Raw genomic sequence first — 15,025 nt, 5'->3', positions numbered from 1 at the left:
CCTTTTATTATATTGCGTTTAAAGGTCCGCCCTGCCATTTTGACTAGTTTTTATGTTACGGAAATAAACTCTGTCCAAAATGTTTGCTTTCTAACAGTAAGACCTCTGAATTATAGAGGTCGGACCTTTAAATATACTGCGTTTTAAGGTCCGCCCTGTCTCTTTCTCTAATTTTTATGCTACGAAAATAAACCCTGTTCAAAAATTTAAATGTAAATGATTTTTGGAAAGCAAATAAAATACCTTCATAAAACACACTTCTGCAAAAGGATCCAATCCAAAATTATACCATACACAAATAAAACAAGAAAATAAATAAAAGTATATGTCACCCTCTGTGTGAAAAAAAAGGTCTCCAATGATGGATCGTGCGATGGGATTGGGGGTTGGGAGGAATGTATGCATGATTCCAAGTGAGGTAGGAACTATTAAAAGATAACGAAGTAAAAAAAACAAATAAAATAATTAGACTGAAAATTCAAAAATGGAAGTTTGGTCGCGCTAAAGATTAATTAGTTGAGTCTTTAGGTGGAAACTAATTAGACATTGTCTCTGATATGTGCTTCAGTGATGGACCAGTCCGACATGATTAATGTTGTTATAAAATAAATCTGACATAACTAGTTCTGTTTTATTTAGATTAAGTTGACATAAATCTTTGTCAGTTTTGTAACTTCTCAAATTTTTACAATTTTTTTTTCATTACAAGGAAATGACCTTTAACAACAAAACAGAAAACATGGACTAAAATGTTATTTGTTTTTAATACAACTAATGAAAGGAGAGGTGTACTGAATAAGGAATTATTTTTTACGTGTGCTTGTTTTTAAAGGTGAGTATTTTAAAAAGTATTTTTTTTGCCTAAGCCGTAGTGGTGTATGACTGTAAAGTGTATATAAAATTCCTCCTGTTGTTTCATTTTAATGATCATTATGCATTCTTTATCGATAAAATCACAATAAAGAGAGGGAGACAGATTTGTCTTAACTTTTCCTCATAGACAATTATCTTGGAGAGATTTATCAGTTGAAGTGAACTACGGAAGGAAAATTGATTACTGGAAGTCGTTATATAGTCTGATATGGAAATGCAATAGTGGAAAGTCATATCCACGAGATTTCAATACCATTCCAAATGGATATCTGATGTCAATGTATATGTCTGTGCTATGTGCACTATTCGATAACTAAGGTGTTGAAATTCTTTTAATTTGTTTCGCTATAGGTGTGTTATGCGAGTGGCCTTCAAAGCATTCAGAAAACTCTATCATGATTTTTTTGTTATCCAATTTACATTTCCTATATTTATTTGCATTCAAAATTCATTTGATTAATAATGTACGGGGTTTTCAGGCATATAAAATTTGATATATATTTGTATTCAAAAGCATTCTGCTTTTTTTTCTTATTGTTAAAAAATAAAAAAAGTTTATCGTTAAAACAATTTTCATTACACGTTATGGAGGTTTTTTCTACTGCTTTATTTCCTTAAACTTATTAACACAGTTTCTTTAAAACCAAGTCTCTTTCTTTACTCCTTATTTAATTATCACTGCAGTGAAAGAACATACTGGATCACTAATGAGCAATAACATGTTAGAAAAGTGGTGCTCATGTAGATACTGAATTGTTAAAAAAAACTTTTAAAAATTTGATTTTACATAATTTGTCGAAAATTAAATGGATTAGCGTGTATAATCTTTCAACCCTTTATATAATCATCCCTTACTAAAAAAAACTATAGAGTATGCAACATCTGTTTCACATTTGAATGTTCAGTAGAAAGACACATCGATTTCTCATTTTATCAATACCAAAACATTTTCTGAAAACAAGGGTCAAAATCTTAACCAAGGCAGGCTATAGGCAAATAAGTTAATGCTGAAAAGCTATCAACATTTTCTTTAAAAGTGTACACATTGTAAACAATGGTCTTGCTTGCAAATACAGTCTTTGGTCAGGTCGAATGCTAATTGTTTTTAAATACAAATTGTCAAGTCATTATACTAATAATTATTAATCGACCGTTTACCCCAATTACGAAATCAAAACACAGGACGGACTCAGAGAGCTTATATCATGTCAACATGGACTCCTCAATGGCACCTGATCCAACCTTTGATATTTCATGGGTCCGTGTTTGCCCTGCTCTAAATCAGTAATGTTTAAGTGGATTTTTTATGCTTGATAATTGTTCATTATCTTTACATTTCATAATATCCTTATAGTAACCTATACATAAAGTAAACAGAATGCAAGTGTGTGCAGAAATAAAGATCGATATTCAGGGTAAAGTATTTCCTTTAAAAACACAGAGTGTGTGTTTTTTTCACAAATAAATTAGAGAGTTCAAAAGTCCAAATAAGAGGCCAACAAAATATATTGAGTATCACAAGTTTTAGTTTTGTTACTCAAAATATTTAAGGACGGCAGACGTAGTTGTAAGAGGCTTTGATGTCTAAAGAGAATTCTAGAGACATATTAAAGCAAACCTTCAGATAAAACGAGATATTAAAAACAGTTCTCCATTTTATATGTTTCTGCTAATTAGATTGTATACAATGATTCAGATATGTATTGGATAAATATAAGATGGATCCCTAGACCAATGTCTGATAGCAAGAAAACAAAAATGATGGAAAAAGAAGAATATTCAAGCGTAGATTTCAGAAAGACGGCTAGTATTTTCCAAAGAGGATCATAATCTCTATTAATGAGACTTGGTTACATTATTTTGACCCCAAAAACAGCAAATGTCATTGAGGTGGATAGGTTTAGATTTACTCCTCCAAAAAGGTCAATGTATCAAAGCCATATAAAAAGAACACATATTTAGTTTAATTATTTATTCACAATCACATAAATGTTCTGATGTTAAACCGCATCCTACGGAAAGGACACAAAGTCATTGCATAATTTTTAAAATTAATTATAGGTTCTGCAGAAAGACCTGACAAACGTATTGAGAAAAGGGAAGGAAATTAATTTATTAAAAAAAAAAAACCCCGAGAAAATACTATATAACATCTAGACAACGCCCCTGCATATTCTGTCGTGATGCGGACACAATAAAATTGCAATTATGGGCTTAAGTTTTACTGCACCCACCGTATCCTTTCGATTAACTGCCATACGACTCTGCTTCATTTCTAAGATTAAAAAGACGCATGAAGACATGAAGAATATAACATTTTTTTTTTCCATTTGTATTCTATAATTTTTTATTTGCATTGTATAATTTTCCATTTGTATTGTATGTTTCCATTTGTATTGTACAATTTTCCATTTGTATTGCATAATTTTTATTTGTATTGTATAATTTTTATTTGTATTGTCAGTTTTGAAAAATCAAAATATTTAATGAATTTTTAGAATTGCTGATCGTCATTTCTGAAATAAGAATTTCATTAGGTTTGTCCAAGTCATCTCCGAGAAAATGTTCGGTCAAAATAATAGGTCTAGCGATAACAAAATGTCGTCCAGACTTACGTTTTAGACCACATAATAACATCTTTAACCAATGGCCACTGTGACGTATCTATTGTACATGTTTTAGTGTGTGATGAGATCACAGTAAGTTTACTAAAATACATGTAGTACTAGTGCTGTTATATAAATTTTAATTGCGTGTTTGTCAGAAAACGCAAGAGAATCACCAGTTGAGACCCAAACCTTGGCATCAATTATCTTTTTTTAACTTTGTATCACTCTGCTTGGAAGGATTCATTTTTCAAGAGGAGTTAATTTCTTTTAGGTTGCACATGTAGAAAGTTGACCCCTAGTTTTCTTCTTCTACAAAAATGACATTTTCCTACGGCTAGGGTCATTTTTGCATCATCAAATGGCTGTTCTCTGTAAATGAAGAGTTCAGATCACAAATGATAAAAAACTTACATATGATTGAGATTTTGACTTCAATCAAAGTTCCTTTCATTATCCAGGAGCCCTCTGTTTTTAGGGATCCATGGTTTTGTCCTCTAACCACCATTGTGTTTTGTTACTGGATTTATGAGATTGATCACTGTTCGTAATCTTCACCTTTTACAAATATCTTAAATAATCAATTAACTAAGTTAAGGTCAATGTCAAGAAATATATGAATCATCGAAACTGTCAATTTTAATTGATTCACAGAAATTGATACCCACCAATATTAATGGAACCACAGTAATTTCAAATTAAACAGATATGCACAACAATATATCTTCAAAACGTGCATCATGAAAAATAATCATACGTATGCGTACCTGCCTATAATTATTCTAAAACAAATCCTTGGTCCTTATATTTACGATGAAATTACCAACATCTCCTTGTTGTCTTCTTGATTTATCAGTAATTCATGTGAACAATTAGAAAGGCTTCCCGAAGCTTAAAATGAATTCAAAACATAGTATTGCATTTTGAGGTCGCTTTTCATTTTAATTTGTAATTTATGTACTTAAGCATAGTTTTTTTTTTTAAATAGAGGGTTCTTTAAGCTATATGTTACATGTAATATATTTGTTATGGTATCATTGGTCATGACGGTCATTTATAATTTAGTTTGAATGTTTTATATAAATCGCGTCTGTGCAGCCGATGAGAACAATTATTATTTTTTTTTAGACAAACAAAATCTTTCACAAATCTTTGCATACCAAAAATGTACTTAGGAAAACTCAGACTATTACTAGCGTACAAAATATTCGGCGAGAAATTCAATTTACCTGCAAATTAAATTATTTTCCACTCAATACCGTAATCTGCATCAAACGAAGCCAATGCACAACTTTCTTAAGCAAAATTCAATTAGAGAACAACTTCTCATACATAAAAAAAATCCACAAAACATCTCAGACTAATACTCATTAATCAACTGCGACAGAATCTTTACACACATTAAAAATTCTACCTCTGACTATCGGTATAAAAACGAAAGTTAATTTTTGTCAGCATTTTGAAGACGCTAAATTTTAGTCAAATGTAATTAAATGTATTAAAATTATTTTAAAATATTCAGGCATATAAGATTCAAAAGTACATTTAAGACATCTGAAGTTTGCAACAGAGTTCTTACATTTTACATGCAGTTTGAAATAAGGTCTAAAGTTTATGGCAATCTCTCTGTCTTAAAAGCTTAAGTTTGCATAGAATTGACGTCATATTTCTTTACCACATAATATAGGGAAGTTCAGAAAAGTGAAGGCACAGTGTGCAATGTGATATTCTATGGAAAGCCTTAATCTTCCTTCTATTAAAAATTTCATAACCCCTGCCTAGAAATTCCTGATATGTCATATCCTAATATTTAAGAATGAAATGACTATTTCTAAGGTTCGAATTCAACTGTGGGACGTTGAGACCGGTCCTTCGAATGAGACCGTATAAACCTAGGCCCCATGTCACAGTAGGTGCTGGCACCAAAAAGATCTCTCACTGCTCAATGACCCCGAGTGCCGAGCATAGGTCAAAATTTGCAGCTCTTTACCGGCAAGTGGTGGCGTCTCCATGTGAGTGAAAAATTTTTCGAAAGGGACGTTAAACAGCAAACAAACAAACAGTTTCTAAAGTAAGATTCGAAGAGTCTGTGGGAAGAAAAAAAAATCATTGGATTGTATTGTATTTATAATTAATTGTCGTACGATTTATACCTACTACTTAAAATTATAATTTAGTCTATGTTGTTGTTTAATAGAAAGTTGATACTCATTTCAATTTAAGATTTAAGGTTTGGTTATGCACCTGTTGTTCATAAGTAATCTATTGATGTAAAAAATAGAAAACCATTGTTTGTAGAGAAATATTTACTGGTCCTCGGAGGAGTTATAGATATAATATGTTTTATAACGCCTCTACTGTGTTGAATTTGCTTTATCATATCCTTAACTTAGTTGATTACATAATAGTTGGGAACATTGAAAATAATATCTTTATTCTTATTTGACTTCAATCTCTGATGATGTTCAATTATGGGTTAATAGATTTATGTACTTATAGGAAATTGGTGTATGCAAAACAGTTCATTTCCCATTTTATCTCTATACCTGTGGAAAAATAGATAGCTTCATTTTAGCTGTATAATTGGATAAATCACGATACATTTCCCATTCTGACATTGTGCTGTAGAAATACAAATCGATAACTTCCGGTTATATCATTGCAGCTGTTGAAGAATTATTGGATACCTTCCGGTTCCTTCATTGTAGCAGTAGAGATTTAGTTAAATAACTTCCGGGATGTCACCTTTATTTTCTGTTATGTTTATGGTGTTGTGGTTCAAAGTGGTGATCATGAGTAAACACAATTATACAGAACTGGAGGAGAGTGTGGTCGATCAATGTCAAGCCCGGTGTCATCTCAAGGTAACTTGCTTAAATTATAAACTTTTACTCATATAAAGTCAAGGAAACTTAATTGATCAATGAATTTTAAACTTACATTGGATTACTACATATTTTCTTTTTCATATATTACAATTGCACATCTTTATATAATTTTAGAAAAAGTCTATTTTTGATACGTTTTTTAGCATTAAAAGTGAATATGTTTTGTAGAAATATAATCTATGAGCTATATTATCGTTTTGTAACTACATCAGATAAGATACAGAAATAAAATGGAGGTCGGAGTCTTTTGGAAGATTTGTATTTACATTTTTCACAGTTCTTATATTATACCTCAAATTTGTAAATAAGCTGTGCTTCATAAAACAAACGCTAAATCTTTAAGTAAAAAACAAATGCATTAGAAAGAAATTTTGACACAAAAATGAATTCCGTATGTCTTTCATTTTCAAATAAACTTTTCGTAACACAGATTAAAACAATGTACAAATGGGTACGACTATATATTTTCACTATAGAGTGAAAACTCTAATATACGTTTATCTGATATGAATATTCCTAAGAAACATTCATTCATTATTCTTTCATTCTATTTTTGTAATTCATATGAAGCAGGATTTATTCAAATACTTCCACTCGAGAAGAAGTAGTGAACTCTAAATGAAAGGCATCACAGAGTCCACTACAACTGTCTTACAATTTGATATTTGACTGACTATAGACGATAGGGTCAACCTTTCAGCTAAATTGTATGACAAACGAGATGACTTCAACTATCCTTATGTACTTTGTTTGTTTAGCGTCCCTCTCGAGAAGTTTTCATATGAAAACATATGACATATGAAGACGCCACCTCTGCCGGTGGAGAGCTGCAAATTTTGACCCATACTCGGCACTCAGAGTCAATGAGCAGTGAGGTATCTTTTCCGTGCCAGCGCCTAATGCGACACGGGACCTCAGTTTATACGATATTTTCCGAAGGACCGGTCTCCACGTTCCAAAGTGGGATCCTTATGTAGTAAAATTATGCTAGCACCTGCAAAAGTGTTTATGTCCCAAACTTTCTCAGTACTCAAGATACTCTAGGTACGATCTATTTTTGAAACGAGACAATCTGATGTGAGATGGATTCAACAACCTCCCTTTAAGTCAGCATATCGTAAATTCTACAGTAGTTATAATGATCTTGTCAGAAACCATATCCCATACCTATTGTAAGGTCTTTGTTTTTTACCTGATTTGACAACGGAGTACTCCGTTTACCGTATCAATGCAAAAAAAAAATAGTAATAATAATAATCTGACCGGTCAAAGGGGAGATGCTTACTCCTCCTAGGCACCTCATCCAAACTATGAAATTTCTAAGTCCGTGTTTTGTGCTCTGTTCACAGATTCGTATTGTTTGTAGGTATATTGAGATAGATAAGTGTTCGTTAACGTCTTTTATTTCATAATATTTACATTTGGAAATGTTTTCTTTTATATAACACTATTAAAATCAACGCGTATCTATATCCGTATAAACACGGGTTCCTCGCGTCATAAACGTTCGACGTAATTTCTCAGTGACGTCATAAAGGGTCGACGCGCAATCAGTGGATCAAACACGTGCCGTTAGGTTTGAAAAATAAAACGTTTCACGCGTTAAAGATTATAATCAGGCAAATATAAAATATGAATAAGTCACAAATGTAAATATAAGTAATAAGGTATCATTTTAAAACATCTATCGGGCTATAAATACGGGTTGGTACGATATCAAATTTACCATAAAGCCCTTCGGGCTTTATGGAATTTGATCTCGTGACCAACCCGTATTTATATCCCGATAGATGTTTAAAAATGATACCTTATTTCTTAATTATTTTACAATTAGATATCTTCAAATCATAAGAGAATGTTGATGCAAGTTATGATGAAAATGTTTCATTTATTTTTATTGCATTTGGCGAGTCTCTGATGATAAATAGCAACAGTTTATAAAAAAATTAAGGGAAACATAAATAGAATAGTGTAAAGTACGATCTTTTAATCAAGCGTTTTGAGACGTCTGCCATTTTGTACATGGAGACAATAGAGAGGGTTGATCCAAGAGTAATGTCACAACAGCTATAAAATCTTTAATAATCAAATGTTATCATCATTTCACAAGTTCTATCGTCGATACAATGACCTTGTCAGCAAATGCAATTTATCAATAAGTCAAATGCTACTGACGTTTTACATACATATTGTTAAGCCATTATTAGACATTGAATTGTCTACGGATTATTCCGTTTGCCCGATCCGGACAATGAGCTCACGGCAGATATGACCGGTCGACAGGGGATGCTTACTCCTCCAGGCACCTTTGATGTGTTTAAGGGGTCTGTATTTGCCCTGCTAACGATTTGTATTGTTTCAATGGGATTCTGAGCTTGAGTACTGTTCGTTATCCACATATTTCATCGAGAAAACTTAATATGAAACATGGAGATAACGAACAATTTTCAAACTCAAAGTCCATAAAAACAAGATAAATTGGGAGCAGAGCAAACACGGAACTCCATCAGAGGTGGGATCAGGTGCCATAGAGGAGTGAGCATACCCTGCCGATCGGTCACACAAGCTGTGTGCTCCATGATCGGTAAATAACAGAATAATCCATCGACAATTCAGTGTGTTAATACTGGCCTAACAATTAGAATGAAAACTTTAGTCAGCATATAATTTAACGATAGATTGTATTTGCTGATAAGACCATTTTATTGATCACAGAACTTACGAAATGATGACTTGAAAAGAGGATGTTGATATTCTTGTTTCTTCAACTTGTTTGTCAATAACTTAACTCGTTTTAGAAATTGTTATCACGTTTATCATAAAATTTTGTTGTTAGATTACCATTAAATTCTTTTTCTAGTAAAATATCCAATTATGAAACAGATGAGTCAGACTCTGTGGTAGTTCTTATTTCAAGCTCACTGGTATTTTTTGTGTCGACATATGAATGGAAATAACTATTGTGTATTGATAATACGTCGTCGATATATCTAAATGTCGAGTTGGAGGCCAAAGCAAGAGATTTCTTTTTCTCGTGTATAAGATTTTGAATAAATTTGTATATATGTAACCTTTATCATCATGTATCTCGTGATTTCATCCTAAAGTTTCATTTAAACCTATGCAACTCTTAATAATATATTTAAACCAGAAGTCTCTGATGAGACTGTAGCTCTACTGGTCTGTTTGTATAACAAAAGAAAAGTAGCACTTGGATTTGAAACATTGCAACATGCAACAATAAATAGAATTATGTATCTTAATGTAGTCTACTTTTGTGACAAGTTATATTGAAATCAAATGAAAACTAGGAGTAGTAGCGTTTTGAAAGTATTTCACGGAAATTTCTATTTTTAGTAACCATGACAACACCATTCACCCAAATAAAAAAAACAGAAATACATATTATGTATCGTAGTGTATTCTAACTGTGTGCCAAATTAGATTGAAATCAGACCAAAATTGTAGGAGGAGTAACGTTTTAAAGGAATTTAAAAGAAATTTTTATTTTAAGTAACCATGGCAACACTGTTCATCGAATTCAAAAACCAATGCAATATATTATGTATCTTAGTATAGTCTTCTTGTATGCCTAATTATATTAGAAGCAGACTTAAACTGTAGCAGGAGTAGTGTTTTAAAGGAATTTCACAGAAATTTCTATTTTTAGTAACCATGGCAACACCGTCCATCGAAATCAAAAACCGATGCACTAAATTATGTATCTTAGTGTAGTCTACTTGTGTGCCAAGTTATATTGAAATCGGACCAAAACTGTAGGAGGAGTAGCGTTTTAAAGGAATTTCACAGAAATTTCTATTTTTAGTAACCATAGCAACACCGTCCATCGAAATCAAAAACCGATGCACTAAATTATGTATCTTAGTGTAGTCTACTTGTGTGCCAAGTTATATTGAAATCATACCAAAACTGTAGGAGGAGTAGCGTTTTAAAGGAATTTCACAGAAATTTCTATTTTTAGTAACCATGGCAACACCGTCCATCGAAATCAAAAACCGATGCACTAAATTGTGTATCTTAGTGTAGTCTACTTGTGTGCCAAGTTATATTGAAATCGGACCAAAACTGTAGGAGGAGTAGCGTTTTAAAGGAATTTCACAGAAATTTCTATTTTTAGTAACCATGGCAACACCGTCCATCGAAATCAAAAACCGATGCACTAAATTATGTATCTTAGTGTAGTCTACTTGTGTGCCAAGTTATATTGAAATCAGACCAAAACTGTAGGAGGAGTAGCGTTTTGAAAAATTGTTTACAGACAGACGGACAGACAGACGGACGGACAGACAGACGGACGGACGACGGACACCTTACTATCGCATAAGCTCTTCTGGTCTCTGACCAGTAGAGCTAAAAATCAGAACGTAAAAAGTTTCGTCTATCGCCGCACGGTACGAATGTTACGACGTCGATATGACGTTACTTTTCGGCACTCATATACAGATTATCTGCATGTATGTAAATCATATACGGTACCAATTTTTATGTACCAGATGCGCATTTCAACAAATTATGTCTCTTCAGTGATGCTCGAGCCGAAACGTTGAAAATCCAAAATAAAAAAAAAAGACTTGGAAGAGCTGAAAAAATGTGCCAAGGACTGGAGCCAAATACGTCGAAAGATCAGAGCATGAGGGAGATAAACCCTAATCTTGAAATAAATTTTCAAATTTTACCACAGCAATTAAATATAAATCCGTATTTTCAAGATAGTCCAAAGAACTATGTCACTGGGCTGTAGAGACCCTCGGGGACTAACAGTCCACAAGGAGAGGCCTCGACCCAGGGGTCATAATGTAAATCATATACGGTACCAATTTTGATGCACCAGATGCGCATTTTTTTAATCTCTCACCTGCTTCTTTTTAATAATCTTAACTGTCATTTTGCTGTCAACCGTCTTGTTCTGAGTAGTAGAATTAAAAGGATTTTTAAACTTTGTCCAAATGTTAGTTGTAAATTCATTCCTTTTTTGCAGATCTTATGTATCATCAGTTTCAAAAATAGTGTCCAAGAGAAACGTCATTACGACTTGGGTACATTTGCGATAGAGTATTTATAAAGTATTGAATAGATCTGAATGAAATTTTAGGACAAATTCAAAATCGATAGTGGTATTAGTGTATAAAGTTTGGTGAAAAGTTTTAAATTATTAAAGATTTTTTAGCAGTTGTGACAATATGTTTGGATCAACCCTCGTAGGTTTCGATGTAATAACGTTAAACAATACTGCTCTCTAGATGAAATATGAAAAAAAAAAACGAACAGTGACCAAGCTCAAAAAATCATTGGAAGAAGACAAATTTTGAACAGAGCAAATACAGACCCCTAAAATCATAAGAGGTGAGATTTGATGCCATTTTATGTCTCCCCTGTCGAAAGGTAACACCCATTTGTGTGATAGATGCTGTGAATTATAGCTTCAAATTATAATCCTTTCCTTAAAGTTCTTATTTATAGACGTATAATTTGGCAGCTTATGATTGTACACATTTATACACATATATCGTGAGAAACAGTAAATAATGCACTTCTTAATTAAATCCACCTAATTAATTCATTCCACATTTAAGAAAAAATCGACTATCCCATCTAGAGTCGACTTAAAATTTACAATTCTCAGACAGCAATTAATAGGAGCCCAATCAATGACATTTATTTATTTATTTTCGATGTGTAATAATTCATGAGGTTTCTCTGAAAATGTTATCTTTTTTTGCATTTTAATTGATAGGTACACAAAAATTAAAGTGCTTTATAGACAAGAAAGGGTGTGCCGTGAAACCGATCAAAATTATCAGAACACTCCATAATACTTCTATTAATAAATATGCCATTGCTTTCAGTTTTACGGTAACGATTTTTAAATCCATTGAATTATTTAAAAGTATGTCAACAACTGCAAAAGGTAGAGATTTGATTTCGTAAATATGGATACAAATGAAAAATTAGAATTCTTTGTTTATAAATCTTCTAAAAGCAAGACGACCTCTAAATTTAGCTCTTGTTTAAGCGAAAAATGCAATTATGTCACATGTGTTTTACTTTTAAAAAGCTAAACGCGTTAATTTTCTAGTGTTATTTAGGGCATATATGTATTTAAAAAATGATGAATTCTGTAAAATGGCAAACATTTTTCAGAAGTGGATTGTCTACATTTTTGGTAAATATCCTATATCCTTAGAAGGTGAATGACCGCCGACGAAATAAATTGCATGATTGCGACCACACAAAGGTTTGGTTGTATTATTAATTATACGCTCAAAGAAGCATCACACAGTAACCCAAATTTATATACATATGAAAGATTCCCATTTTTAATATTATATCATTTTATGGGAATCATGGTTCAAAATTTGTAGAATTGTAGTTTACATACATACCTGGTACCTACTCAAAGTACATAAAATCATAGGAGAAAGCGTAGTAAATTCATTTTTGGTCGCAGAAGTAAATTTGCTTACGAGTAAATTCCTCGCCATATAAACACAGCAATATTTAGAAAACTTGTAATATATTTACGTCTACATCTTTATATATCGGCATCTTTTGGAGAGTCTTTGCAAAGTAATGCAAGCCCATTCTATAAAAGATAAAAAAAAATCATATATTTGAGTTCCGATGATCAGCTCAAGATCTTGGAATAAGTTTTTTGTAAATTGACGGCACATATCATTGCGTTCCATTTGTTTTGAAAACGTTTTTTTCATCCTGGAATCAAGCAAGTAAGATATTTAAGTACAAAAGAATAAAAAGCAAAATGTGTGTAAAATGTATCAATATATAAACTACAATGTCTCTTGTTTTGTTGTACCTCCACAAAATTTTACTTTTTGATTTGATTGTAAAAAGAAAATAACCATAAAAATTAGATGCTCATAATCTATACAAGAAAACGTACAATATACCTTACTCTAGAGTCTGACAATGACAGAACCCAGTGTATCTTGAATAGGTCAAATATAGAGTGACATTGTTTAAAATTTTACACATTGACTAGACTTTCTGATTGGATTGAAACCATGGCTATTTATATTCAAATTGAATTTCCAAAGAATATTGTTTTGATTATGAAAAGTACATCAAGAATGTCATGCATAAAAAAATTGCATGTGAGACCCAGGTAAAAATAGGTAAAATAGCTAAACGAACACTTATTTCTGTCACAAAAAACGTGTTAAAAGTGCAATTCATACCCAACTTTTTTTTAAAGTCGGTCTAAACATTGTTCTACAATTTTTTTTTTATCTTAATTATACAATTTCAAATGTGTTCATGTAATGAAATTGCAATTTAATCATTTTTCCTCCTATCCCTATTTAACACGTCCTCCTATCCCATATTATATGAGGTACTAAAATTTGTAAGTACTAGATTTATCACTCCTGTGGCAGAGAAAAAGACATTATTTTGGCAAGTTTTGTTCCTTGGAAGTTTGGTTCTATTCAAATTACGAATAAAACAACGTAAATGTTAACAAAGGGCGAAGCATATTAATTTTCTAGATCTCTTTAACCCACTCGACGAAAATTTCATCCATAGCAAGATAAAAGGATCATAACAAGAGGCCCATGGGCCACATCGCTCACCTGAGTAACTTTGGCCATGCTGTTCATTACCAGACTTCCCCCCCTTGTAATACTTATTGTGGCCCCGCCCTACCCCCACAATTTAGAATCTACACTACCTCAGGATGCTTCCACATAAGTTTCAGTTTTTCTGGTCCAGTGGTTCTTGAGAAGAAGATTTTTAAAGATTTTTCCTTTATATTTCAATGTTTCCCTATTGTGGCCCCGCCCTACCCCCCGGGGTCATGATTTGAACAATTTAGAATCTACACTATCCCAGGATGCTTCCACATAAGTTTCAGCTTTCCTGGCTCAGTGGTTCTTGAGAAGAAGATTTTTAAAGATTCTTTCTATATATTTCAATGTAAAACTTGTATTCCCTATTGTGGCCCCGCCCTACCCCCGGGGGTCATGATTTTAACAATTTAGAATCTACACTATCCCAGGATGCTTCCACATAAGTTTCAGCTTTTCTGGCTCAGTGGTTCCTGAGAAGAAGATTTTTTAAAGATTTTTCCTATATATTTCAATGTAAAACTTGGATTCCCTATTGTGGCCCCGCCCTACCCCCGGGGGTCATGATTTTAACAATTTAGAATCTACACTATCCTAGAATGCTTCCACATAAGTTTCAGCTTTTCTGGCTCAGTGGTTCTTGAGAAGAAGATTTTTAAAGATTTTTCCTATATATTTCAATGTAAAACTTGGATTCCCTATTGTGGCCCCGCCCTACCCCCGGGGGTCATGATTTTAACAATTTAGAATCTACACTACCCCAGGATGCTTCCACATAAGTTTCAGCTTTTCTGGCTCAGTGGTTCTTGAGAAGAAGATTTTTAAAGATTTTTCCTTTATATTTCAATGTAATACTTGGATTCCCTATTGTGGCCCCGCCCTACCCCCGGGGGTCATGATTTTAACAATTTAGAATCTACACTATCCCAGGATGCTTCTACATAAGTTTCAGCTTTTCTGGCTCAGTGGTTCTTGAGAAGAAGATTTTTAAAGATTTTTCCTATATATTTCAATGTAAAACTTGGATTCCCTATTGTGGCCCCGCCCTACCCCC

The 15,025-nt window shown here is 32.7% G+C and overlaps 1 protein-coding gene across 1 annotated transcript in view; it reads left to right on the top strand.

The window, feature by feature from the left end:
- Positions 1 to 777: 777 nt before the first annotated feature.
- LOC133192268 (vascular endothelial growth factor receptor kdr-like) overlaps positions 778 to 15,025 on the top strand; it is a 41,680-nt gene continuing 27,432 nt past the window's right edge. The window contains exons 1-2 of the mRNA XM_061328266.1: positions 778 to 832; positions 6,145 to 6,343. Coding sequence (XP_061184250.1) covers positions 6,218 to 6,343 — 126 coding nt within the window. The 5' untranslated portion in view covers positions 778 to 832; positions 6,145 to 6,217. The remainder of the gene's footprint in view (positions 833 to 6,144; positions 6,344 to 15,025) is intronic.

This window comes from Saccostrea echinata, unplaced genomic scaffold (assembly GCF_033153115.1).
Source record: "Saccostrea echinata isolate AGI-Se365-2 ecotype Australia unplaced genomic scaffold, CSIRO_AGI_Sech_v1 ptg000025l, whole genome shotgun sequence".
In the NCBI taxonomy this organism is placed as follows: Eukaryota; Metazoa; Mollusca; class Bivalvia; order Ostreida; family Ostreidae; genus Saccostrea; species Saccostrea echinata.
Note: the sequence above shows the minus strand (reverse complement) of the source record. Positions and strands in the feature narration are given on the sequence as shown.